Source organism: Nyctibius grandis, chromosome 14 (genome assembly GCF_013368605.1).
Source record: "Nyctibius grandis isolate bNycGra1 chromosome 14, bNycGra1.pri, whole genome shotgun sequence".
Taxonomy (NCBI): Eukaryota; Metazoa; Chordata; class Aves; order Nyctibiiformes; family Nyctibiidae; genus Nyctibius; species Nyctibius grandis.
The window spans coordinates 12,669,493-12,697,216 of record NC_090671.1 but is presented as its reverse complement, the minus strand read 5'-3'; the positions used below and the strand labels follow the sequence as shown (position 1 = coordinate 12,697,216).

General features: G+C 43.9%; 3 protein-coding genes across 11 annotated transcripts in view; 1 reads left to right on the top strand and 2 right to left on the bottom strand.

The window, feature by feature from the left end:
* MPHOSPH9 (M-phase phosphoprotein 9) overlaps nucleotides 1-7,272 on the bottom strand; it is a 31,879-nt gene extending 24,607 nt beyond the window's left edge. For 4 of the 8 annotated variants that reach the window (XM_068412334.1, XM_068412332.1, XM_068412336.1 and 1 more), the window contains exons 1-4: nucleotides 7,138-7,272; nucleotides 4,678-4,810; nucleotides 3,609-3,759; nucleotides 2,156-2,245 (exon numbers count right to left, since the gene is read on the bottom strand). In XM_068412334.1, coding sequence (XP_068268435.1) covers nucleotides 2,156-2,245; nucleotides 3,609-3,759; nucleotides 4,678-4,784 — 348 coding nt within the window. In that variant the 5' untranslated portion in view covers nucleotides 4,785-4,810; nucleotides 7,138-7,272. Of the gene's footprint in view, nucleotides 1-1,435; nucleotides 1,472-2,155; nucleotides 2,246-3,608; nucleotides 3,760-4,677; nucleotides 4,811-5,935; nucleotides 6,031-7,137 lie in introns of those variants that run through there. The other 4 variants (XM_068412333.1, XM_068412335.1, XM_068412338.1 and 1 more) reach the window with 4 other exon arrangements.
* Nucleotides 7,273-7,578: 306 nt separating this feature from the next.
* MTRFR (mitochondrial translation release factor in rescue) lies at nucleotides 7,579-12,883 on the top strand. Its single transcript, XM_068412880.1, has 4 exons — nucleotides 7,579-7,670; nucleotides 9,529-9,839; nucleotides 10,566-10,780; nucleotides 11,875-12,883. Exons 2-3 carry the CDS (start codon nucleotides 9,564-9,566, stop codon nucleotides 10,776-10,778), a joined length of 489 nt encoding a protein of 162 aa, XP_068268981.1. The 5' UTR covers nucleotides 7,579-7,670; nucleotides 9,529-9,563; the 3' UTR covers nucleotides 10,779-10,780; nucleotides 11,875-12,883.
* CDK2AP1 (cyclin dependent kinase 2 associated protein 1) lies at nucleotides 12,182-27,069 on the bottom strand. 2 transcript variants are annotated; one of them, XM_068412878.1, is made up of 4 exons: nucleotides 26,741-27,069; nucleotides 16,752-16,858; nucleotides 15,789-15,915; nucleotides 12,182-13,011 (listed from the first exon to the last, which is right to left on the bottom strand). In XM_068412878.1, the coding sequence occupies exons 1-4, from the start codon at nucleotides 26,946-26,948 to the stop codon at nucleotides 12,944-12,946; spliced, it is 510 nt and encodes a 169-aa protein (XP_068268979.1). In that variant the 5' UTR covers nucleotides 26,949-27,069; the 3' UTR covers nucleotides 12,182-12,943. The 2 variants fall into 2 exon arrangements, with proteins under 2 accessions (XP_068268979.1, XP_068268980.1); XM_068412879.1 differs by lacking the exon at nucleotides 26,741-27,069 and adding an exon at nucleotides 25,121-25,287.
* Nucleotides 27,070-27,724: the final 655 nt, after the last annotated feature.

The window sequence follows — 27,724 nt, the reverse complement described above, 5'->3', positions numbered from 1 at the left end:
AACTCTAATTTCACATTACAAGACCAGAGTATATAGTTGTTTTGAAGAATAACATTTCAAACTAATTCCCTCAGGGAAAAAAAAAATAGAACTTGCAATAATTTTAAGAACATGGAACTCTAATAATATTTTTTCACAGAACTACAGTACATTACTCACATACAAATAGCAAGTGGAAAGCACATATTGAACAAAAGTAATTTGTTCTCTGAAAGTAAGGAACAAAAAGACTTAATTTCAGAGGAACCTACATGTAACGCTCCTCAGAACCAAGCCTCATATGTTTTACTAACTTGCAATAGAACTAACAATTGAATTTCAGCTCACCCTTTTTATGAAAAAAAAAAAAACCACAAACCCACAACAAAAAAACAACGATGAAGTTTTCTGCCATAAAAAGTTTTTTGTTGTGCTAGTGATTTCAGTCATGACTACAGCAATCATTTGTGTTTTAATTCTGTGATTCATCTGTCGAGGAAGGTAGGGAAAGGAGAACAAAACTGAACTGGGGGAAAAAACCCAAACTGCTCAGATTCTCTGCTGACATTTAATCTTTGTCATTAATACCTTGTGTGGACAAAGTGAAAGGCTACTATTCCGATTAAATAGCACTTTTACTTCTCTTTGCATAGTCACAAGTAATTCCAAGAGAAAAAAAGACCTGGGGAAAAATAAGACTACATTTCTATAGAGTTTTGGGATTGTAGGTAACTAGGTTTTTTAAATCCTCTTCAATAAAGTCTGATCTCAGGATGATCCACAGGTGGTGATAGGTTGTCATTAGCACACTTGTCTTCTACTGTATAAATCACATAAGCCAAGGACTGACCCCACGGATTCCAAAATGAACTCAAGGTCTTTTGATCCGTATTTTCATATGGATGAAGATGTATTTTTATAAGCACAGCTGGTCTTGAAACACAGCACTGTGCAAGCCTTATCTCAGAGTCATGTCAATGCTAATGCAACATCTTGCTTTTCTACCCCAAATAGCAGATTATTATTTTTGTCGTGTTGTTATTCTTATTAGAACGTGTTGCGTCGCCTGTATTTCAGTATTTTCGCTAGGTCACCAGCATACCTGTTTAAGTTTGGAATAGCTCCATCTATTTTATCTAATGCACTTATACAACTGAACGTAAGTTATAGCTGTAGATTTATATTTAGTGAGGCAATTCATGCTGTTACTGAGTCCCTGCTGATACCACAAACTCAACTCTTTCAAGCCTTTCCTATTAATAAAGACAAAAACCAGCAAGGCCAACACAATGGATTAGTCAAGACTACGATTAGCAACAAGTGAATCAAACCATAACAGTAAGAGGAAGGAAATACGAGGGTAAGGAAACACTGGTGGGACAAAAATAACAAGATGGGAGTGGGAAAAAAGGGCTGTGTGTGGGGAGAAACAGGAGATAGGATAAAAGGACAGTACCTCTTGTTAATTCAGTACAGGAACTGTTGACTACTACTAGTGTAGAGGGCATCAGGAAAGGGTAGGGAAAAACAGCAACCAAAATGATGAAGATATTAAGCATTATATATCTACAAAATTACTGTCTCATACATACATCTACATTTCTTCTGTTTCAATGGATAAAAATGGTTCAGCAAAAACATGAATCTTCACATGGGTCATTTTTCATTCTTAGAAAGGAGACTGTTCAACTGAAGGGCGAAGTAAGTGTTCAGCTATTACAGTGAATGTTTTCCTATGCTATATACTGTCTAGATGAGGGAATAACAAGTTGCATAACATTTTCAACTGAAGAGAAAACTACAATGTCTCAAAATTAGAAATGATACAGTCTAACAGTTAACAAAAACAGTTTGTATATACAAAATCCAATTATCACATGGGCATTCTGAATCAAATGTTTGTGAAAACAAAACAACTGAAAACAATCCAAGAATCTTCACTTCTGAAATGGTTTCTAACAGTTACTTTGTTAATTAGCCCAGGCTGTGTCAAATATGCATCCTGTAACTCAACATTCCAGTCATCCACTTCCATTAACTGCCTGTCTGAGTATACTGACAGAAAGATAAGAGTATCAGAGACCAAATTGTATTGTTTTGGAGGGGGGTAGAGTTGGGAGGGGGGAGAAAAGAAACATTCAGCCTAACCTACCTACATGAACAAATCATTACTTACTTGGATTTGATGGTGGAACTGCTCTTGCTGGGCAACTATTTGTTCCTGACATTGTTTTTCTACCAGTCTCAATAACTGTAGCCACCTTGTCTATTAAATCACAAAGTAAAATAATTAAAGCACAGTCATCTTGCATCTCTCACCTTTTGCTCTAGCTACAAAATAGTTTTGCAATTTTATACTCAGGTGTTGACATAATACAAAGTTTAATAACAGCACTGTGGTTGTCCACCCCACCATACATGCCGCCCCCTCTCGCGTCAGTCAATGGAAACTATTCACTATGGACACAGACGCTTAATAAAAAATCCTTCTAGACAGCAAGATAACACATCTCTACAATTTAAGTTTGGTTTAAAAAAAAAAACAAAACAACAAATGAACAAGGGAAGAGAGTTAGTCTATTTAAAAAAAATCAAATTACTTAAAAGTAGAAACAGCTGGGAGGAAAGTACAGTCGAATTTTGGAAAGGTTGATTCCAGTTCAATAAATTATAGGCAATTTTAAAATTTGTAATTAAACACCCCTATGTCCAGTGAACCATTCACTTCAATAAGAAACTCTTCCCTTCAACAATCCAGCTAAAGGCCATGATGCATAACTACTTAGTGGAAACAAAAAGATAATTAAAAAAATCAAATATATAGGGTTCCTAAAATGTGGTAAAATCCAAATTTTAAAAACTATTTTATGTTTTGCAGCCTGATACTTGAAGCATAGGACACAGGACGCATGTGCCTAGACACAGACATCTATGTTCTTTTCTTGGAGCTGTTAAAGAACACCAAACTAAGCATCTGTGAAGAGACAGTTTGATGGACCACAGCCAGAAAGCTCAAAAATTCTGCAGAAACAAGCCCATGGTGTGGAAACCTGATGTTCCTTATGGCGACTAAAAATAATGATAAAATTTAAAATAAAAAAGGACAAAAACAACATTGAAAAAAGGGTTTGAGAGAATTAGCTCATTGAACCTACATCATGATTTTTGTGTTGTTTTAAATCTGAAAACAAACTAATTCCATTTGTAAAGATGTGTAGATGATAAATAAAGAATTCAACTAGAACAGAGCAATTTTTAGAAAGAAAACTTCCAATTTCTAGGATCACTTCACACCAGTTTGAAGTGCTACACTTTTAAAGGTTTAAATTTTTCAGTTCCAAAACTTGCAATCTTTAAGTACGGTAAGTTTGAAAAAAAATAATTTCATCTGTATTGTAAAACACTAAGTTAAAAAGCTAAGATATTTTAAAAAGCTAAGATAAAATTGCAGTAAAATCCATCCATGTGATTAGTTCATACATTGTAAAAGCATTTGTCCCATCATGAAGAATAAACACATACTTGTACAGATCTTACTGCTAAACTGTATCATCATTAGATCTGTCTTCCAAAGTGCAAAGCCGATACATTAATACAATTTTTTTAAAATAAACTTTAACATCAAATACCTCACAGTTCTTCACAGCTTCTGAGTCAGCATTTCCAACGTTCTGGATATCTCGCATAAAGGAGGCAAAAAGCTCAGCAGAGTCAGGCATTAACGAGGACCTGGTATTCCCTGAGTAACCAGAAACTCCATTGGGATCGGATGAGGGACTTCTAGTGAAACATGAGGAAGAATATTTCAATTATTTATTGCACCTGTTGTCCAACACAGTGGCCAAAATAATATACTGCATACGCTATGCAGCCATAAAAGAATTACACACTTAATTTGCATTGTGACCCTCATCATTCTGAAAAAAAACCCAACCTGGTGAGTTCATAAGAATGAGGATGTTTTTCAAGAAAATACCAAAGAACCCACAGCATGCTTCATTCTTATCCTACGTACTGTTAAAACGCAGTAGCTTCCCAGGAAGAGAGACAGCATAATCAGCACAGATATTACTGCTCACTAGGACAAACATCAATAAATACAGCTTTTCATCAAACCCTTGTGCTTCTCCATAGATTCTGCGGTCAGAAGCTTACAGAGATAAGCTTCTGTGTAACAATTATTTATGAAGTCCAAGACTACTGCCTCCTTTTGAGAAGTTACACATGCAGTAAGGGACTTGTAATTGTCTTCTCAACAGGTCAGTCAAGAAGAACTTCTCCTAATCTGTCACTTAGGCCATTCGTCTGTATTTGCCCTTCTTATTCACTGGGAATACCTTGGGCATTGAACAGAAAAACAATTCCGTTTTTGTAAGTTGCTGTTTTCTACCAATGACTTAGCATAATGCATGATCTTTCCCAAGAATGATCTCTTGCCATTTGTCCCAGGCAGGTTTTTCCTCCCCCATTCTAAGAGACACAAGGCAATGGAAGTTACTAAATTTTTAAGAAAGATAAGAGTTCTTTCAGTAAGGCTTTTCTCATAAGGATTATACCTGCAAATGCAAAAAAACTCAGCCTAAAATATATTGCAGAGTATTATATATTATTTCACCTTAGTAACAATGTTACTGTAAAAGCATACTAAGCAAAACAAAAATTGTAACATATTTGTTAGGAATTCCTTCAACACATTACCTGTTACAATTCAAGTTACAGACAGAGCTGTGGGTATTTCGGACATCAGAGTCTGCAGAAGATGAAGGGATTTCTTGTACAGTATTCACCACGTGACAGTTTTCCATATCTTAGTCCCAAATGTGACATTACCCTGAAAATATAAAGAATCATCACCTTCATATTTTAAAAAGCCATTTGACTTTGTTGTTTGAAGAAACATAATTTGATTAAAGAGACGGTTGTTTCAGCCAAACCACCCCAGAAGGCACTAGCACACACAGCTGTAAAGGGTGTCTGAGTCCAAAACATTCCAGGTAGAACAGCGTTGTTGGCGTTTGTTTGTTCAGTCTTTTAAATCTGAGGCTCCATAGACAGTTTTTGAGACTTCTGTGAAAGGGCCTATTATCAATATATTTAAATCTGCTGAATGGGGATCTGCACCTTCACTGGGAGAAACACACCCTCCAAAAAATAAAATCAAGACCCACTGAGTTAGACTGGACTTGACCAGTTCTGCCATTTGTGTGTGTAATATTTGGTTCACTTTTTTCACAGAATGCTTGTTTTATTATTACTATATAACATTAATTCAAAGAGCTTTGAAACTGTTTGGAGCTACATTTCTTACCAATTAACAAAAAAATTTTAAAAGTAGTAAAACAGGAATCCAACAGCAGTTAAAAACAGCAGCTGGTTAACTGAAAGCATCATAAATAAATAAATAGAAATACTTGTTCAATGGTCTTGCAGCACTCAAAGCAGCAATTTACAAGAATGGCTGTAGATAGACTAAAATATTCTTCCAGTTTCCATACTTTTACTAAGAAAACACTCGAAATACATTGATTAATCAGTTCTTCCATAGTGCTTACTTATTTCAGCATGTTCTACGCCCTGGTGAATTCATGCTACGTTCTAACACTGATGAAAAACCTTACAATCATTTCACGGATGGAGAACAAAAAGAGACATTAAGAAATATCATCTTAGTAGCCTGTGATAATACTAAGAATAAATCCCTGCTGCCTTAAAGAAGCACACCACCTTCAAAGCACGACCGTTCTTCTTTGCAGGGCTCACAAGGACATGCTACTGGCTTTTCAAGATTTAAGTTTTCGTTATTTGTAAGTACATAGAGGTATATCTCTAACAGATAGTTGTGAAAGTATAAAAAATTATTTCCATCAGAAGGAAACCAACGGACAACTGTCCAATTTTTCCCTGTTTTGCTAGAGCTTGTTGGGCTTTAGCAGTAAAATGTTTTGCAGGTACTCACTCAAGCTATCATCTCCTTTGGGTAGGGCTGAAAGCGCAAAAATTGGAAGGAAGTTATCACAGATACACATATCCTTTTTTCTAGTGGTCGGAAGTCTGGAAAACTTGAAGGTTATCAGGCACCTAACCCGACAGAGAAAGCAGAAGCTGCAAGTGTCCCTGGAGCAGCTGGATGGCAATGGTGGGGGCTACAGCAGTCACCCCCGTCTCCCCAGGATGAAATCATGGGTGGCCTATCTGAGCAGCACAGCAGATGGGTGGGACTTAGCTGTGACACAGGCTCGTTTCATAACCTCATTAGAAGTCGGTTCGCAACAAAAAAAAAATACTAAGTGAGCTATAACTGGGCTGAAGATCAGCTAAGCTGTCGTCTATTGTTTCCATAGCACAGAACAGTCCTTATACGGCCAAGACACAACATAAAGGAGCAGGATTTTAAAAAAATCAAGCTGCAAGGCATTTTGACTCCTTTCTATCGTTGCTGCTTTTCGATGCAAACAGCCGGGCCAGCACAGACCCGGAGACCGCGGTTCTGCATCTCTTCCTGAGCGAGATCCGATCGCTGCTGCTCCTCGCAGATGGCCGAGGGGTGACAGGGGGCCTCGGCCCCCGCCTCCCCTCCCGCCGCCAGGCCCCCATCTCCCCGCCTTCCCAAGGGCTTCCTGAGGGACCCTGAGAAGGGCTCTGAAGCCCCGGTCCCCTCAGGGAACGCCCTCGCCCCAAAGGCTAAGCCCCATCTAGGGACCCCCTCCCCTCACGAGTGACCCCTCTCGCCACGTCTGACCCCTCAGGGTCGCCTCCCCTCAATTAGCGATCACCCCCCCAAGTCTGCCCCCTCATAAGTGACCCCCTCGCCCAGCTCTGCCCCCTCACAGTCACCCCTTACCCTCAGCTCTGCCCCCCCCAGGGTCCCCCCCCCCCCTTCACGAGTGACCCCCTCCCCCAGCTCTGCCCCCCCCGACTCCGCCCCCACCGCCCCCCTCCTCAGCCAAGCTCCGCCCCCACGCTCCCATTGGGCAGCTGCCCCTCGCGCTCCGGGATGTTGACAGCGCCGCCGCCTCCGATTGGCTGGCGGGCCTGCCACTCGTCGGGGAAAGGGGCGGGGCTGTGGAGGCGGCCTCGCGGCGCTGGGACGCGGCCAAGCGCAGTGGCGCTGCCGGCCCCAGCCCCGCCAGCTGCCCTCGGGGCTCGCCCGGTTCCTACCCGCATTTCTGGGAGCTCACGAGGAGGCGTCCGCAGCGGCCCGAGAGCTGCCTCCTCCAGCGACCGTTAGGCGATAAACAGGCGCGGCCCGCCGCCTCCTGCCCGGCGATTGGCGGCCGAGTTTCGAACGTGGTGGCGCAGAGGGCGCTCTAGGCAGAGCCCAGCTCGATGATTGGCCGTCTTGACGGCGCGCCAGGCCGCGCCTTCCGCTCTGATTCGCTACGCGGAAAAGTACGCGCGCCGCCGCGAGGGGATTGGCTAGTGCGGCTACGCGCCGCACGGTTTCCCAGAACCTGATTGGTAGAGGATGGAAGGCGTGCGTAAGCCCGCCCCTTTGCGCAGCGATTGGCTTCCCAAGTGCCAATTAGCCTGGAGGTAACGCCCTCTCCCACGGGATGCGCATGCGCAGAGCCGCCCGTCGGGGCGTGAGTATGTGCGGGACGGCACCGGGTAGTGTGCGCGTGCGCAGCCGAGCGCGCCTGCGCAGTGCGGGCGCCGGAGGGGGCGGTGCCGCTCGCCCCGAGTCGCCTGAGGTAAGAGGGGGCGGCAGGGCCGGGAGGTGTTCCGGGGCCGCGGGGGGCGGCCCCCGGCTCCTCACGGGGGTTCGGCTGCGGCGGGGCCCGGTGCGTGACTTCAGTCCGGAGGGGAGGCGGCAGGCCGGGGAGGGCCGGGGTCGTGGCGCAGTGACCGCGAAGCCGCAGGTCTCGGGCCGCCGCTGCCCTTCCCTTGTTACCGGTGTGTGGCAGCGCGGCCCGTGGGCGCTCGGCGGCTGTCAGGCTGTCCTGGAGCCTCTGCCGAAATCTTGTAACTCGCTTTGTTTCCTGGACGTGTGGGACAGCAGATGCGGTTGTTTGTGCAAGTTTTTCAGCAAAACAGTTGCTTTAAAACCCAACTTAAAACATCGTTGTCGCCCATGTGTCCAGCTGCCCCGGCTGGTCCCTTCTGTAACCGTGTTTAAAACATGGGAGATCAGTGTTCTTACTGACACAGCTCTTCTGTAGTCTGTGCTTAATAATCTCCTAAGGAAAGCTTCTTTTTTTTTTAGAATTACAGCATTATTATCTTAAGATCTTTTTTGCATTGTAAGGCGTGTGTTTCTTGGAGACAATCTGTGCTAAGCTGAAATATCGAGAAAACTCGTTAGCCTTGTGTTATAGCTATAGTGTCAAGTAGCAGAAATAGGCTAATAGTGAACATGATTTTTTACCTTGACTTACCTATTAAGGTCAGGCAGCTCTGAGAGTCGCCAGTCTTTGTTTCCAAACAGGCTACTTTAACCAGGCAGAGCCCATGTTAAAGCTGCTGTTGAATAAAAGGATCACTTCACAACTAGGTAGTGGTTCTGCTCATTTTTTCTGCATGTTTTTTTTTCAGGAAAAAAAAAAAACGTTACTACCTTCTAGTGCCACCAAGTGGACATCTTTACTTGCCAGTAAAAGCTTTCTTAAAATTACTTATATTTCAACAATTAAGTTCAGCTTTTATGGATGTTTATTGCTAAGTGCCACTTCTTCACGTGCTGAAGTATCTTCTTCTGAATCAAATAAAATATTTCAAGCATAACGGCATGTAGTGTTTTAATTGCTTGCCTAGTGCCTTGTTGAAGAGTGCCATTTGACAGCAGTAGAACCTGACATTCCTCATTCTCCATGAGGATAACGCATACTTCCATGCGTACTTTTCTGCCTTTGTTAGTAACTTGACCTGGGAGAAATCACCATGTGAAGTAGGAGTTGAAAACCCGGTGGTCTGCTTACTCCTCCATTCTGTTTCCTCCATCAAAGCCATACGATGGACTATATAGAAAGTTAGGAGAGCAGAGCAGGACGGGCGAGCTTGTTAACAGCATCAACACAGACGAACACTTCTGATTTGAAATGGAGTTTTCCACATCTGCTGTATTAGACCACTCGCCAAATCCTCTGTCCTCACCTGTCCTCCCTTCATGTAGTTCAAGCACGTGTCAACATGTGAATTGCAGGTACTGTTGCCAGCAAGACACAAGCTGGCATGAGTGGAGCGTCAGCAAAGGCTTCCCAGTCAGACTGTACAGGTCAGACTGCAAGATAGAAATATCCTCTTTCCTCTCCTTTTTTTTAAATATCTTTAATATTTTCCAAGTGTTGGTAGGAGTACTAATTTATTCACTGTTTTCCAGATCCCTTTCAAAAACAAAATAATAATCTTGACTATTTTAAGAAACCTAATTGCAATGAGAACTGAAATTCCATTCAGCATGGTAATATTTCAAGACAAATGCCTACGAAACCAGTTCAAATATCCTTGAAAATAAATCTGAATATCAAAATATCGCTTAAGCCGTGCAGTTAAACTAGATCATCTTGAAACACAGATTCTTATGGTAAACTCCATTCCCCACTTCTATTTCAGGTTTCATTCCAGAGAAACTGTGTCCTCATTTCTGTATGAATGTTCCAAGTTTATTTCATTTTACATTCTTACTGAGAGAAGTACGAACACCATCATGGAGACCATGGATTTTGAGGAAGCAGCAATTTTCTCTGCCCAGAGTGCCCTTACTTCAGGCAGCAGGAAAGAAGAACTCTTTAAATCTCCTTGGACTAACTGAGGCAGAATTAAAAGAACAGTTTGTAAGAGGTGATGGCCCAGGAGGTCAAGCCACAAATAAGACAAACAACTGTGTTGTCTTGAAGCATATTCCATCTGGGATTGTAGTGAAGGTAATTATATTTTATTTCATTAAGTCACAAATTGCATCACGTCTTCCAAGTCTCCTTTCATAGTAAAGCATAATCACAGTGCAGATGCCGTGGAGGAAAAGTTTGTATGTCATGTAAAAATCTCAGCAAGAAGCAGTTTTGGCAATCAGTAGATAAATAAACTTGGGGTCACAGCTGATCTTCCTGGCTTTGACAGCAGTACTGTTCTGTAGTGTTCAATTAAATGCATCTTCATTGTAGTTGCCTTTCAGTGGGAGCTGTCACATTCCTGTCCCTCTTGTGAGTTAGTTACAATGTTTTCCTTAACAAGTTGATCGTATTCACTTTGCACATTCTTTTTAAGCATTACCCTTACCTACTTCTTGTGGATTAATACTTTGAAATTAGTCTTTGCTTCCTTATCACAAGGGGAAGGCACAGTTAAGTTTAACTCAGAAGATGCTTCCCAAGGTAATATGGAAACAATCATCTTGTTCACTGACAGAATTAAACATTAATGCAAAGCCAGTCTGACAAGTTACAGTAGCAATTAATTATTAAGCAGCTGCTCCAAAATATACCACCTGGATACAAAAGTCCCGGCAGTTCTTGGTAGGAGGATGCTCTTGGCTTGGAGGAGAGGGGAGTTTCTTTACTGTAATGGCAGGAATATGTAGACTTAAAAGGGAAAGCAGAAGAATGAAGAGGTTAAAGTTCCAGTAAAAATGTCCCGTTTTATTTTTTCAGTGTCATCAAACAAGATCAATGGAGCAGAACCGAAAGATAGCCAGAGAAATCCTGCAGGAAAAAGTTGACCTTTTCTACAAAGGTGAAGACAGTGATGTTTTTAAAGAGAAGAAAGCATCAGAGAAGAAGAAGCAAGAGAAAAAAAGAAGAGCAAAGGAAAACCTAGAAAGGAAAAAGCATTTTAAAGAGATGCAACAACTGGATAAGAAATAAATGTATGAAATACTGACTTGCCCTAGTAGGATAAGGGAAACATTTGTCATTATACCTAAACACAGTTTTCAAACTAGCAGATGATGTAGGGCTTCATAAGCACAGCTGAAATACTGAGTAGTGACCTGCTATTGCTGTAAAACCGAAGTGATAAAAGCAGTCATGTAGTCCTACTTCTGTCTGTCATCATCTCATTCATCACATTTAGCATCAGTTTTTCTGCCAAGTTCAGCAGATGATAAACCAATCCTTGTTAAAAAGGAACTATAAACCTTCCACTATTGTTAATGGACACAAAAAAAATTGAATAGATCTCCTCCTGCCCGGATGATACCTTACAGTGCTTCACAGCAGTTCCAATACTTGAGAACAGCCCTAGATGTTAATAACTTTCCATCCTTACTCCGGCAATGCCTCTGCTGACAAAAATCCTTTGTGAACCGTGACCAGGTTTAGATACTGGTTCTGATGGGGTAAACAGACATGCTGATAGAAGAGACACCAGTCACTGGTTGCCTCCTTCAGATCTGTTAGCTGAACCAATGCTGTTGTCTACTCAATTCTGAATGAAGTTTAAACAGAAGTGTTATGAATCTTACCTGGAGTGGTGGTGAGCATCAGGGGGGAAGGCACTCCTGCAAGTGAGGGCTGGTGAGCCATGTTCTCCCAGTACAAAGGTAAAATTGGGTCATTACAGATAAAGAACACCACGTGCTGGAAGCTGCTTCCCAAGGCAACAGAATCCAGTTCATCCAAGCTGTGAAGTATTAACTTTGCCTCTTAATACTGTATTTTCAAGTATCCATAGCTCCATATGTATTAGATATCCCCAATATCCCATCTTCCTTAGGATTTAGATTTGATGGTATGACAGTGAATTACAGCCATTTATTATATTTATGCTGTGCTGCACTTAAGCTTGGGCGTTTTGGTATCTTCACTCATTTTGACAGTTTCCCATTTTATGCAAATCCATGCAGCTGCTTCTCCTTTGTTACTGTTACTTCAGAGCCACTAGTGAAGCGTACTCTCTTGGTTTAATCCTGTTAAGAACTCTTAATTGCTTAACCAGAACTTCTCTTTCATGTTTGGACAGCACCCTCACTGGCTGCTACCAAGTTCTGGCCTGCCTCAGTGAAGGGAGAGTTGCTTCAAGAACCAAAGCCACAGGATGTCTTTTGAAAGCAATGGAGGCTACTAGCAACTACGCCACGTTCTTACAGAGATCAACTGCATCCAGACTGTACCGCGGATGGAAACTCTCCAGCAATCTGCAGGCCTGTTCCCCTTGTCTGTTCCTGAACTTGAGCCTCCTGCATGAAGGTTATACCTTTATCTGTTGAGAGTTCTTGTTCATGGAGTATGAATCTGATTAAAGTGACTGTACATAGTTTTAATACAAATTGTTAATGAAAATAAGCTTTATTACGTCAAGTAATAAATACATACAAAGATGCAAATAACAGTTTTAGTAATTTATCCAGAATTTTCTTTTTTTGGCAAACTTTAAACTGAAATCTCCAGCCTTAATGTAGAAATTAGCTTTCCAGGACCTTGTTATTATTTAATAGGTTTCCCTATTTTCCATATAACTCATGCACTTTAAATGGACTTCAAAGCACTAACAGTCATGCAAATGTTTATGCAAAATGAACGAAAAAGGAAAAGTAAGAGGAGGGGAAGGTTATTTCTAAGCAGGGTCTATGCTGTATGACAAATTGTGACTTAGCAGACTACTAGGTACAGCATGCTATTCTGCATTTATTAAAAAAAATCCTTAGAGCTTATGTCAAACTTTGAAAGATTGACAGTTTGGGGTTAAGTGTATATAATCAAAGGAAAAAAAACCAGAATGAGACTGTGGCTGGATAAGAAGAGAACTGAAATGTAGCCTGTGAGAGAAAGAGCATTCCTCTGCATGCAGTTCAGTTTTCATGTTTTAGAAACAGTTTAGGGTGTTTTAACGTCTTTACAAAATGCAAACCCTCAGTAAGCTGAAAAATCCTTGTTTTCTCATTCTTAACTATACATTTTTGTAAGGGCAAAAAAAGAAAGGTCAAACATTCAAAATAAAGGAATTTGTCTGAATGTTTCAAGAGTCAAAAGGAGTAAGTGTTACTTTTTCTTCATTAAGAGATGGAAAATCTTGCAGCTGCATCAGTGGGCTAGGATCTTGCATTTCGTTCCGTCTCAGCCAGGCATTCCCGAACTAATCCTCTAGCATGAATAATGCCTGCAGAAGAATTGGACATCTTTTAAATCATCTCATTCAAGTCGCACTTGCAATGACAGTTCAGAGGAAGGTTTACGTCCTTCTGTCCCAAGTTGCCAAGGCTACCACAAGGGAGAGACCCCTCGCTTCCCAAACATCAGCTGCTGCTAAACAAGTTTGCTTTCCAAAACTGGCATTAATAAAGTGAAAAGGGATGAAACCAGGAATCAGAGCATAATAAGATTTGTAGGTCTGCAGTGACAGGTATATCTTAACGTGCAGGGCAGGCCTATTTAAAATCAGAGTCTTAACAGAAAGGAAAAAAAAAATCATCTTCCCTACCTGTGAGTTATTTTGCTACAGTGAAGTGAAAAAAAGACAAAGTTGTTTGGGGAGTCATTTTAGCAAGCTCTAAAAGCCTTAATACCTTGGGATAATTCTTGTCTGAGAGGATGCATCAAAATCCAAGCCATCATAATACTGCTTAAAGACAAGTTGTGTCTCTTGTAAGAATAAGAAGAAATTTTTTATGGTGTATGCAAAAAGCTACCTCCTAACACTGGCTCAGCTCCCAGTGTAAATCATCACCACTTTACATGCTGCCATATCTCCTCTCATCTGAGAGACATAATGTGGAATTTTCCACTACGAGTCCTGTTGCCTTGAGTTCCAGCAATCTGGACCTTGATTCTTTATCCTGGAACTAAATGTAGATCCATGTTCACAGAGTTGCTGAAAGAACACAGCTTGAGATAGATTTTAAAATGAGAGACTGACAAATTTTTCTACAACAGAGGTTATATTTTACTGACAGGACAAGATAGAAGGCGATTTCTCTGCTCAGTCATGCTCCTTAACAAGGTAGAGAAAGGACGATAAGGCAATAGATGAGGTTTAATCTCTACTTAAAGATAATGGATTCTGTTTCTAGAAGGCTGCTAGCCCAGATCACAGCAACCGTCTTTATATCCAGTAAGTACTGACTTGGGACTTGATGGGTGCAAGGCTTTGTAGGGGGTTAAACTGACACAGACAAGTCAAGCTGCATCCCGCAGCTGTGGGATGCAGAAACACATACTCAAAGCAGTGCATTAGACCTGGATCTGGTGGCAGGACGCCCAGTTTATGCAGCAGAACTACCCTGAATTATGTAGAACACTGGGAATTGGGCCAGTTTTAGAGGTCAGTAGCCTCTGTGCTTAGGGGCGGATGGAGCTGGGGACAGGGACTTTATTCAAGAACAACCTCCACACAGCCATGGAGGCTGCAGTCACGTGGCTACCCTCAATCACTTTTGCTCTCACACTTGCACATGCTCCTTCAGCCATTAAGCTCCCAAAAATGGAAAGAGGTATGTTTGTGACCAAAAGATGGCAGCAAAAAGTACTTATTTGGGATTTTTTGCAACACTGGCAAGACACAGTGGCAGCATTGAATCTTAAACCTACGTTAGCCAGCAAGCTAAATACTCACTGCGAGAAGCAACAAAACAACTCTTCCTCACCAAACGGAACCACTCAGTTCAGAGAGCGTCTGCATCTCTCCTGGTCTCTCTCAAGTTGTCCCCATTAGCCTATTGCCATTCATGATCTATTAATACTGACTCAGGCAATGCAATAAAGAGAGACTCCAGCAACATTGATTTTAGCTGGGCCAGGTTCCACTTACCACTCATCAGCAGACTTTATTGCATCCTTTCCCAGAACAGCTACTAGTCATTTTATTGCATGTCATGGCAGATGTATTACTCTTCCATAATGGTTCAGCCTTAAATAAAGCTTTGTAGTCTTGGGTAAATGTAAGGGGGTTTGCAAGGTGGTGAAGTGAGTCTGTTACAATAACATTCCCATTCAGGGCTGAATGCGTGAGTCAAACTCAGCACGAGGACCAGGCAAAGGGAGGAAAAGGTAACTACATGATCCCGGCAAAGGACAGAACTGCCAGCACAACTGTTGTCAATGGCCTTTCAGGGTCATTTCAGGAGCTGGAGCAGTGGAATGTCCCACTGCTCCTTCAGAAATATCCCTCGCACGTCCCCTGCAGCAGACAATGTCAAGCTGATGTCAGCAGTGGGGCATGCTGGGTTTCTTTTACGCTGCAAGGAAAGGGCATTTATTACCCCTTTTAGCTGACAAAGCAAAGCTCAAGAGACCTCATCAGCCAGGCCTAAAAGCTTCAGTGTCCCTTACTAGTGGACTCTTAATGACATCCACTTGACAACAGGCAATGGAGCCTAAGCAGCCCTACAGGAGAGGAGGAACGGGTATGTCTGACATCTCAGTCTGAACAGCCTTCTCTGACCACCTTTTTTTTTGGTTTTGTAGCTCTTCTCTCCACCAGCCTTCGAGTGAATTACCACAATTTTCTTAGGGAAAATGCACTTTAGTAAACACTCTTGGGTCAAGTAGATGAGTGATGTGTGTGAGAAGTAGTAAACAACGCTTGGTCGTATATTTTGGAGACTGGGGAGCAAAGGGAATTGAAGGGGCAAGTAACTCACCAAGAACCTGGAAGAATTTACCCATTAGACACCTTAAGGGTTCTAAAACAAGGTTTGAATTATTAACTGAAACTCCCCTTGCGCACATGAAGCACATTTGGTCACTGGTTTATCTATCAAATACAGCATGAATAGAGTATCCCAAGGTTTCAGCTGCTTGTTAATACACCTAGTTTAATGAGGAGCTCAAGACAGCTGTCTCCTTTCAAAGGAAACAGTTGTCATGAAGATGTATATGAGAAGTCAGTGCACAAAGTGTATGGGACACAATTTTTTTTAAAATAAATTTAAACATTACCTCTTTTTAGCCTCTCCATCGCGCTTTTACTCCCAGCATATGTGGGTCTAATCTCTTTTCCTAATTCTTCTATGATAGCTAGAAGTTCTGCATATTTGCTTTGCGGGACTTGACTGCTGCTGGTACCCTGTAGTTCAAAGTAGATGAATCTCAATTAAATACTGCTAAAAACAAAACAAATAAAACAAACAAATTCATGGAGGACCAGAAATAGCCCCGAAGCCACTTTTTAAAAAAATATTTCAGGTTTATTATATAAACATGATTTTCTTTTTGCATTTGCTGCTACAATTGGACACAATGCTACGTGCCCTTCAAAAATCAGGATCAACTGGGAGGATGCAGCTGCAAGACTGGGACCTGATGTGAAACAGAAGTTAAAATGGTCCTGCAAGAAGAGCAAACTGAGAACAGCTTATTTAACTCTCTTTCTGCTTTTATCAATGTTTAGGTGTATATTTTGTGGTGAAGTTAGCTAGGCAGGGAGAGTGAGAAGCAGATAATACACAAAACCGCCCATATGATAAGGGAAATCCTATCAAGTCAAATACATTTCACAGAAAGTTTACCACTGGATTCGTGAAGCAGCCCATAGGACACAGACTTCATGAGACTAAATTTTAGAGTATAATTTGCCAAAGAAAAACAGTATAGGAATATTCCTTTTTTAAGAAATAATTTTAAAACATGTTAGAGCCCTTACTATCAGAACGTTAACTCAGGACGTGTTGCACTGTGACTCAGAAGGGAGGGGACTAACAGTTAATTAGTAACTAATCTCACTCAGCACTCTGCTTAGTCTAATTTGATCCCCAGACATGTGCGATGAATCAGTCTGCCATTTGGGTTTGATTTCAAATCTCGGTGGGAGGGAGGAACACCTCAGATTACAGGCCACAATCCATGCTACTATGCAAACGTAGGGTCAGTGATCTGATTAAAGAAAAACAAGCAGAGCTGTACCTGCATCCCCTGTGTATAGCCTAGAGACGGGGGTCCGTAGTCGTTTATAAGCTGTCTGTATTGCGCAGATGTTGCCATACTTGTGGAGGGAGAGTGAACACCCCCAGCTGTAGAGAGAAAAGAAAAAAAAAATATATGTTATTATCTCAAGATTAATTAGTCTGTTACATCAGGACACATTTTAGATGGCATTTTTCTAACACTGTGACCTCTCACCTTTGTGTAAGCCCACTAACGCCATTTCAGAGTCACACTATTAAATGCTTAAATTAATGCTTCTTTAACATTTGCTGTACATTTGAAAATAGCACAGCCTGCAACATTATCAGTGCAAATTGTTTGCCTAAAAGTGAAAGAGAGTGTAACATGACAGGTTGTTCTGCCTAGACAAACTGTAAATATTAAGGAGCCCTATTTTTGCATATATACATTCCACATAGATGAGTCTAATGTACTGTGCTATTTTTACTTTTTCAGTGCAAGTTATCTGAAAGTAATTTTGCAACTCAAACTGTCATCACATGGTCAATGCAAGTTACCCTCAGTACTATTTTCAGCCAATGCCAAAACTATTCATAGGGAACAGGCAGTTGAGGTACATCAGATCTGCTTGCTCATTGTGTGACATCAGAGGCGAGGAGTGCATTATTCCTCTTTGTGTGGTATCAGACATTTTTAGCCAGTCAAATTGTGCTATATAAGTAAACGAAAGGAAAAATAACATTACTGTGGGATATGGTTACTTTTTCTAAAGTTATAAAGGATTATATGCAGATCTACAGCGTTTTGAGTCAGCTAGGAGTTACAGAAACAGACTCTAATGTGGTCACTGATGAACTGCTCCAGTAATTAACAATCATCAAAACACCTCTTCCCCCTCACCCCTCAACGGTAAGAATTTGGGTTTGAGAAACAACTTTTAGATTTTTCTTAGGGGGCTTAATTATGCTGCCCATTTCACAACAGTGCTAGAGGACCTGCTGGTTATGGACTGTACACTCAGGACTAAAGGAGCATTACACCAACTTGTTCACTCTTGCAGCTGAAGTGCCCCTGCACCCACTGATGCTGCCGTCTTTGCCTGTGGGCACAGACACAGACTGCCTGCTGTCTGAAAAAATCTTCCCCTTTACAAACTCCTCTGCTGAAAATTCCCAACTGTCTTTCAGATGAGGAACAGACCTCATTTACCAGCCTTCATTTAAATCTAAATTAAAACGATGCTAAAAGTCACTGGGGCTCAGAACTATGTAAATGTCTAGCTTTGTTTTAAAGTTGCAAGTCATTTCATTCATATTTTCCCCTCAGTACAAAAAGAAAGAGCCAGCAGTTAAGCTGTAAAAAGCACTGCTGAACATAGCGGAACAGACTCTTGTCCTCAGTTGGGAAGTCTCTTTCCACTTCAGAATTAATCACAGGATATCACTATGGTGTTGTCTTCATTACAAGAAGAGAGTGTATTCTTAACTAGTTAACCAGATGTGAAATCCTAAAAAAAAGGTAAATTGGGCTGGTCACTAGGTCACCTTAAAGAAAAGCGAGGTTTCTCTTCAACTAAGCTGTTAAATTTTATGGCATTACAATCTGCATTTCCATTGCTAAGGTTTCACATATGCTAAAGCTTAGTAAAACCCAAAAAACTGAATAACACACCCATAGAGTACGGCACTGTGAAGGAACACCACAGTTCTCCACTACTCTCTCAATTAGTTCTTCACGTTATCAGCTCAAAATACAGGCACAACTGTAAGATTTCTGTATGTACAACTCAGTCAATATTTCAAGTCCAGATGATTTCATCAGTTATCAAACATGACACAACAGCAAACCGCATCTTTCCTCCAAGGACTTCAAAATACTTCAAAAACATTAATGAGCCCCTTGTGCTGCAAGGTAAGAAGGTTTAATTACCTCAATTAAGCAGAGAAAGACTTCAGCGATTCTTCCTCATGTACAATAAAACAAAAGACCCATCCTGCAAAGACTTGTTCCTGGAACTGTTATTGCAAGCAGTCACATACAAGACCTGGGAGCTCCAGACTGGTTCAGAATTAAGGCAAGGACTCCGATGACCAGGCTCAGGAATCCTGCTCTAGCCACTGAGCAAACCTCAGTTACAGCCCACGCAAAACAAAAACCAATTTATCACCACCGTATTGGTTAATGATAATGTAATACAGATAATTTTGTGATTGTTTCAGATTAGGCTGATTTAAGAAATGACACGTGCTTGGTCTGTACGAAATACCACAGCGGGGTATGTCTAGATAAGAAAGAAAACCCTACAAGAAATGTGATGTCCAAGACAAAGCACTGAACCTAGGGGCTGCCCAAGAACGTCTCACAGATGTGACAGCCAGCAACACACGGCGTCGCAGCGGACAGTAGTTGGTCTCAGCATGGGAGCTTGAATCCAGCAGTGACTCAGTCAACACTGAATGACAAAAACAAACAAGAACTTTCAGGAGGCAACTCTGAGTAAGAACCTGCTGCCGGAGCTGGAGCATCGCTCCTGATCTGAATTAGCAGTCAGATGAGCAGAGCGGCGTCGCTTGAGCAGGCAGGGGTGCTGTATTGTCTACTGTACCCACGACGTAGGCAGAGCTGTGCTGCAGACACTAGAGGCCATTGCTGAGTACGGCATGCCCTGCCAAATGACAGATCGTGGTAACCATGGTGAGTTTACCCGTTTCTTTGCAGTCTGCATCAAAAATGTAATAAGACATAATGCCATGCGCCGACCACTTTATCAGCAGCAGCAGCAGGCCCCGAGAACAAAGAAAAGGATTTGACTTGGCCATGGTACCAGCCTCCATACACCCATGTCAGAAGTTGTGCCAGTCAAACTCAGCTGGAAGGGGAAAAAAAATGAAAAAACCTTGATTTCACCTCAATTTAAGATGATGCAATCATGAAAATTAAATTAATTGTGGAGGTATTAGTATGTCACAGGGTAATGGACCTTGAGCTTTGTGACCTATCACTTTGTATGTTAATCTCAAGCAGAAGCCCTGGGTCTTGGATGACTATTACTCAATTAACTCAAAATATATTTGCATGTCTGAACATCCTACATATCTCAGATTTTTTAAAATTATTTTTTTTTTAAATCACCGGCTATTGCTATTATAGTTAGCAAGAAAAATTAGGCCAGCAAGTCTCACAGTCAATACTCAGTCAAAAATCAGTGTGATGATTAGGTATTCACCAGAGAGAAAAAAAGGAGGGGGGATCTAAATTGAGGCTTGCTCTCACGTTAAAATGACAATGGAGACAAGACAGTTAAGAATTGACAGAATCGAAAATGGAGTGTGCCTGGTACTGAATTTAAGTGCCACCCTGTACTAGTGCTTGCTGCTGTTCAAAACCAAAATTAATATACACACTTTCCACCCTCCACTTTCCTAATTAAATATACACAAAACCTTTTAAATACCCATTTATTCTTGTGCCAGCAACATCTTTTATTTCTTTATTCAAACAGATGACTTCCAGAAGCATTTTTCCCCCGAAAAATAGTGATCTTCTTGTTAATCAATATTAATCTTTATTAACTGGGGTGGGAGTGTCTAACAATACAGCAAACAGAAATGAGATTTTTGTGTCAAAATCTCTTCCTTCCAGCAGTCTCTCTGAGCCCAAATTAACACCCTGGGAGACAAAGGATCTCGAATCAATCTTTGTTTGCCTAAACTCCCACTGACCAGGAATCGTCCCATTAATTTCTGATAGGTTTGTAGGCATCCCTTCAGCTCCTTTGCTACTGTCTCCAAGCCTGAGCAATGATACCAATTTGCTGATCAAAGTTTTAATTCTTAATTTTTATGCTGCTGCTTCCTGGAAAAATAACCGGGAAGGCAGGTTGCTGTGCACCTGCAGAGAAGCAGTGGGAGCAGGAACGCTCGGATACACTCACCTGATCCACTCCCAGCAGATGCCATAGCATCTACACAGCTCAACTGCCACCCTGATTCACAAACAGCAAAGTAAAATCAGGAACAGCTACTCAACTCACTGAGTTATTCATGTAGTAACTTAGACAACCCAAGAGCCAACCCCTTGGATATGTGTTTCTCTACTACCCTGTACTTTGTAAAGTCCTATAAAACTGCATAGGTGAACTCCTGCCATTTTACAAAACTCTACACATGAACATGGCAGCTTATACGAGATACCCATAGCCTGGAGTTTATCCAAGGTACATGGTATAGTCTGTGCAATCTCACTGCTTCTACCTCTGTTTCACAGTCTCTTCAAGCTGAGGTTGCTTGCAACACAAAGGCTGTTGCCATTTAGATGGCTAGCGGTCATCAGCCAGTGCTGGAGGTTACTGCCTCTGCCGCACAACTGGAGGACACTCCTCATCCGCTTCAGATGATGGCAGTTTGATTCCTGACAGCATGCGGTATGAGACAACCAGGCTGGAATATTTTAACTGTGAGGAAATAAATTCTTCTGTCCTAAACTGGACAACGTTGCAAGAAGACATGTGAGAAACGTTCACGTAAGCTCTCTGCCAACATACATCGCAAGGCATCTTCAAGCACCAGGGGAGAGGTAACATCTTCAACCAGCACAGCCACTTCTGCAGCGAGTATCTGAACACAGCAAGTATCTGAACACAGCCTGAATCAGTTGTAGTGTTTTGGCTGACTACAAGCATATTTGATCCCTTACCCTCTCCGCACTTTGGTTTAAGTTCAACAAGAACTCCTTGCCATCCGTGGGGCACTACATGCATGTCTACACAAGCAGATCTACTGCACAGCCAAGCCACACACTGAACTCTACAGGAGTTGCCAACCCAGAGCGAAAACAGACAGCCCCCATTTCCCCAACCTTCCAATAAATTTTTTTAATTTAAAATAATGGACCCCGTTCTCATTTGCACAAAACATTCCTTATAGCACTGGCTGTGAAACTTTTATTTTCACCCACTATTTCCCCCTTAAATAGCCCTTGTGGTAGAAACAGACCTTTCTTTGAATAAAACTATTTCCTTTTAAAAAAATCCAGCGCGCACACACATAAATATGTTCTCAAGAACTAGGACATTCTTTATCGCAACAGCCAGAGGCCTTGCTCTTTTGATCTGTCACACTCTGGGCCTTTCCTCTAGTACTCTTGTTCTATTTAATCTTTCCATGTGGATAACGGTCATGTTTTATGTCTCCTCTTCTTACCCCCTGCCCTTTTTTTTTTTAATTAGAAAAACAAAAGACAGTCACTTGGACTCCCCACCATTCTTTTCTAGCTTAAGACACGGGCTATTTCTACACTAGCAAGTTATTTGGCACAATAAGGATCAAAAGATGAAAGCATGTGGTACATGTACCCCACATGCAGCTGGGGTGAGGGGGTATGATTTAAGATTAGATTTTAATCTGGTCCCCCAGACTAAGTGTCCGTATCGTGGGTATGCTTCAAAGCTGTCCAATCTTTGGTTTGAACCCTTGTGTTCCCATTAAAAGGGATGGAGCATCACTGTTGCACAACTGGAGCAGAGCTTCTAGTTTGCTTTTACCCAAAAGGAATCAAGTTAGCATGAACCGAAACCACTGTGCAACCCAAACAACATGGGATGGGTGGGACAATGAGATTTGCTGACTGTGAAAACCATACCATTGCTCTGAAGCTAAACACTCAGGTAGACAAAGCCAAAAATGCCAGTTTTCTAAATGTCCAAACAACTCCACTTGAAAACTGCTAATTCTGAAACATGTTTAGTGTGCTTCTTTTCAGATCATTTTTAACTCACAGGGACTTCAAGAGATCAGGGAACCAGCAAATTTCAGTTTGAATTGGAGGGGGGAGTACACTTCCTAGAAATTATCCCCTCGGCTAAGGCACGAACACTTTGCTCTCTGCTCTGCCTACAAACAGTATTCTTTCCAGTACTCCCACTCCACAAACAACCTCTCAATATGGACAACAATATCAAACATAAGGTGTCTCTGTAAAGGGCAACAAGCAAACCATTTCCTCATGCAAGTCTGCTCTGCAGTCTTAATAATATAAGGAACAGCCTAGTGTGCTTGGTATCATTTCTTATGACTGAATGAAATTGGTCTCTCCACTTGCAAGCTACAGCCCCAGTTAGGGAAATTCTTTTCGTTTCACCTCTCAGTGAAAATTTGCACTTTTCACCAAGAAACTTCTGGTTGCTGTGAGGTGTGGCAGGTGCACTGACAGCCCCGTTGGTCCTCAGCTGCAGCAGAACCTCTGGTACAGGTCACCACTTGTTCATGCGGGGCCAAGATGCAGCTCCTTGCCTTGTCACAGTCTGCTGGAATTTGGTTTTCCAGATCCTACATACGAAAGTTTTTAAACTTTATTACAGGAACAGGGTTTTGTCTTGAAACCTGATATTTCTGCAAGAATCAGAATAAAAACAAAGGAAAATCCCAAGCTGTTTCTGCTGGCTTCTGTATCTTAAAACTACTTTTCTCTGACCTGTGCATACCCTGAACAAAATAGGAATGCTGGTGAATATCCACAACAGAGCCAGAAAACACAGGGAAACAAGGGGAAAGACAAACTACAGACCAGTTCACAGGTGGTGTAAATCTCTCTGGTTCCACTGAAGTCAATGGAGATGCTCTACTTCACCTCAGCTCAGCAGCTGGCCCTCTTACAGAGAAATAGAGTTAAACAATATGAAACATGAGACAGACTAGGAGGAAACAGTACTTCACAGGATTCAGTACAATAAGCAAGAGAATACAAACAAATCAAAACATGGCTGTTAGAAAGGGTAACAGAGGTTCCCCTGGGACACTGCAGGGTCAGGTGAGGCTGGGAAGGCAGAGCCACAGCACCGCAGGTCCCTCACAGAGCACCTTTTTACTGCCCAGGCAGAGAAAGTGCTTGTGCAGGAGATTAAACTGGGCTCCTCAAGCACAGTTTGGAACTGACAGCCTGGGGTGCTACACACAGGGGCCCAATTCCCAGAGCACAGGCCCTCCAGGAAGGTGACCGATAATTCGGACAAAACACTGCAAACCTGGCTGCAGACACCCTGGGCCAGGTGTCAGCACTGACCCAGGCGATGGGCAAGAGGAATAGGCACCAAATTCTGCTGTAACAACACGTTCTCCTTCCCTCATCCTGGTGTAAGGGAGAAGAGTCAGCACCCGGATGCTTCCAGCATCCTGAGTCACTTGCGGAGCAGCTGCATTTTCCTCACCCACAGTCATCCCCAGATCTGCCGACAGCCCACGGAGCTTCCTCCCCATATTTCTTCCCCCTCAAACAGCTCCTCTCCCTCAGGACTTTAGTCCTGGTTTTTGAGTCCCCAACATGCAAGAACAGAGCACAGTCACCCACCAACCACAACTGCTTCATCTCACTGATCCCGAGTGCAGTTTAAACATGATTTTGCAGAGTGGCCACTCTCAGTCTAAACTTGAAAGGAGTTAGCTCTGCAGCAAGGACGCGGCTCCAGGAGCTGAGTCGACAATGCCTTTCCAAATACTCCCGCACCAGAAGCCTTGTACTGCAGGGAAGCAGCATTACCTCCCAGAGGAAAATCCCTGTGAGATCCACAGCTGCCCAGAGCCCTCCGTTGGCCGAGAGCACAACATTCAGCATTCATACAGAGAGGCTTCTGCAGGGCTGATTTCAAGCCAAAAGGGACAGATTTCCTGTTTTCCTCTCCTCTGCAGGACAGGGCGGGGGTCCTTCACCCCGCGTTTGGAAGCAAACCTAGGATTTCTGCTCTTGGCTGGGGGGGTATTTAATTTAAGCACAATAGAGAAGAAATCTCCTTCAACTCAGAATTAAGCTCCAGAAAGGAGGGGGGCCATTTGCAGTCGTATCACTCTGAATGCGATATGTGCAACTGCAAGGACTGCTTTGTCTAACTCCCTTGGCCTTAGGCCACGGTGCTGGCAATACCACTAGCTAGAGGAAGAGCTGGTGCGTGAGGATAATGGCAGAAGACAGGGAGGGAAGAGAGAGCCCATTTTGGATTCAGAGGAGGACGTTCTTTCATTGAAAAGATTCTGGGGGTGTTGAGGATGATCCGAACTCAGAAGAGAGGACAACTTAGACAGGAATAGTTGCAACATGACAGCAAACTGCTGCTAAGTTGCCATTACGAGGAAAAAAGAAGCGGCGGGGTGGGGGGGAAGGAAAGATAAAACTGCATGAAAGAATCTAAAACCCCGATCGCAGCCGGAGCGTTAGAAAGCACACAGGCACGGCAGCAAGAGGACCGCAGACAGAAACTTCACCACTCAGCTCGCATTGTGAGCGGCATGTCTGACCCGGGATTTTGCAGTCCTCACTCGCAGAGCAGCCAGACTCGGATCCCCCCCCCCCCAGCATGACCTAATCCCCACCCCTCACCCACCATCGCAAAATACCACCTTTGTTTTCCCTGCAATTTTACGGCTGTTCCGGAGCGCAAGGCACAGGTTCTCGTGGGAGCCGACAGGAGAACGGTTTCCCTTGCTAGGCTTTGTTTTCTTTTTTTTTTCCTCCGGTGACACTTCTGCTTTTTGTCAAAAAATCCTTAGCACATCCCCTGCTTCCTGACCCCTCTGCGGAGCAGCGCTCGGGCCCACAGTGCTCCCCACACACAACCCAGGCACACCGAGCCTTTACACGCCCGCAGCCCCACCGAGCTCAGCTCCACGCAGGATCGGAGTGTCTGAGGCACAGGAACCTCGGTTCATCCACCAGCTGGTGACGATTCCTTGCAGTAAAATAAGATTGTCGCTCTCCCGGTAGCTAGAATAAGAGGTACATCTTTTTGATACCTTTCGTTCATCAGTCTCCCAGGATTACAACCACAAACTGCATTGCAAAAATCACCCAGGCAGATTTCCCTCCCTCGAAACCCAATGCAAAACTTTCCCTTCTCAAAAAAAAAAAAAAAAAAAAAAAAAAATAAAAAAAAAATAAAAAAAATCAGCCTGATTTCTGGCTGCGGATGGTGTGATGCCAACCCTGCAGGCTGGGGCTGCGGGGAAGGGAGACAGGAATATTATTTTTAAGTCAGAACCAACTTCTCCATTTTGGTTCTGTTTAACGCGCACGGATTAGCGAGATCCCCTCCAAATATCCCACAGCGAAGCAATTGCTGCTGCGGCTTTGTTCAGACTGCACCGATTGACACACGCTCCCGGCGACAGAGACCCACTTTCACAGCCGACACCTCAGCACAAGAACAAACACTCGCCTGCTGTTACCTTCGGAAATGAGGGAGGAAAGAAGGGCGGGGGGGGAGAATGTAGTTTAAAAAAAAAAAAAAGTTAATGGCATCAAGGAAACTTTTGAGAGAGGAAAGTTGGAAAGATTCCTGTACAGATCCAAGGAAGAGGAATAATTTTTGAAAAGGGCTTTTATAAGAAATAAAGAGCAACTGCCGCCCCCCCTCCCAAAAAATCTCCAGCGAGCAGAGGGGGCTCGTCCGCCCGGGCTGCTCCGCGGAGGCTCTGAGGGGGGAGCGGGGACCGAGGGTCCCCCCGAGGCAGCGGCGGCCCCCCCGGCGGCGGAGGGTGCGGGGCCGGGGTCGCGGGCGTCCCCGCCGGGTGAGGAGAACGGCCCGGGGCGGCCCCTTCGCCTGAGGAGAGCGGCTGGGCGGCCAGGCGCGGTGCGAGCGGCACTTGCGGCGTCCCGCCAGCAGCGGTCCTCGCTGAGGCGCCGGCGGAATATTCCTGATCCAGATCAATCAGCCGCCCCGGGGAGCCGAGCATGGAGGAAACCCGGCGGCCGGAGCCCCGGAGCGGCGGCGGCGGCGCGGGGCCGGCCCCGGCGGGCGCGGCGCCCCCGCGGAGGGGCGGCGCGGTGCGGGCTAACGGCGCCGGCCGGCGGGCGGGCGTTGGTAATGGCGGCGCGGAGCCGGCGCGGAGCCGCTGCCCCGCCATACCGGACTGGGCAAAAAAACTCGAGTCCGGGGCTTCCCCCCAGGTGCCGGTGCGGCACCGCGGCGGCCCCGCCGCACGCCTCCCAAACTTGCCACCCAGTTGCCGCCGCGGACTTACCCGGGTTGAGGGGAGTCCCGGGGATGTGGGCGTTCAAGTTGGGCTTGTAAGACATTCCCAGAGACATGGCCAGCGGGAGGAGGAGAAGCGTCCTGAAATTCAGTGAAGCGTCTCCGTGTCTCCCAGACACTTTGGGTTGTTTACAGCAGTAGCAGCACCGGCAAATATGGCCGTCAGTTATATTGACACCCACAATGCAATATATCATCCATACATCATGAGGAGACGCGGATCCAAAAACTTTGGGGGAGACGAAGCAGCCACCCGCCGCGGCGGCCCGGCGCCCCGCGCACCTCAGCGCGGAGGGGGCGCGGAGGGGGCGCGGCGGCGGGGGGTGCCGCGGCCATCCCCTCACAGACAATGGAGCTCCCCTCAGGGACGCCGCCGTGAGAGGAGCCGGGCGGGGAGGGGAGGGCGGGCAGGCGGGCGGCGGGGAGCCCGGCGGGCGGCGGGGCGGGGAGGGGGGTGTTTTAATTAACTTCGGAAAGTTTTGGCACAACTTCTCGTTTAAATCGGCTCTGCCCGCGCCGAGCGGCGGGGGGGGACGCGGCCGACAGCCCCCGTCAGAGGAGGAAGGCTGACGCGTCCCTCAGGGTGGCCCAACTGCCGCTGCCTTCCCGCCTCGCCCCCCCCACCTCACATCAGGCGTTCACCTCTCATTTATTCCCCGTCTCCCCCCGCTAATTTCGACGGAAAATACCTGTTGATAATTTTAGAATAAAAGATTTTTTTTTCCTAGATGCCTCCAAGGAAAAATCTGCCTTTCGTGGTTTTTTTCCCCCTCTTCTTTCAAACCACTATTTCTCTCCACTAGAAGGTTGAAGGTTAATGTAGATTGCAGCTTCTGAGGGATTAAAAAATAAATACAAATCTTGTTGATAATTGACTCATTTTCTGCTTGCAAGCAGCAGTAAAACTTCTCAAAAAAAAAATTAAATTTGCAGGTTAAATTATGAAGCTTTCCAGCCTGTGTCTGCTGCTCCA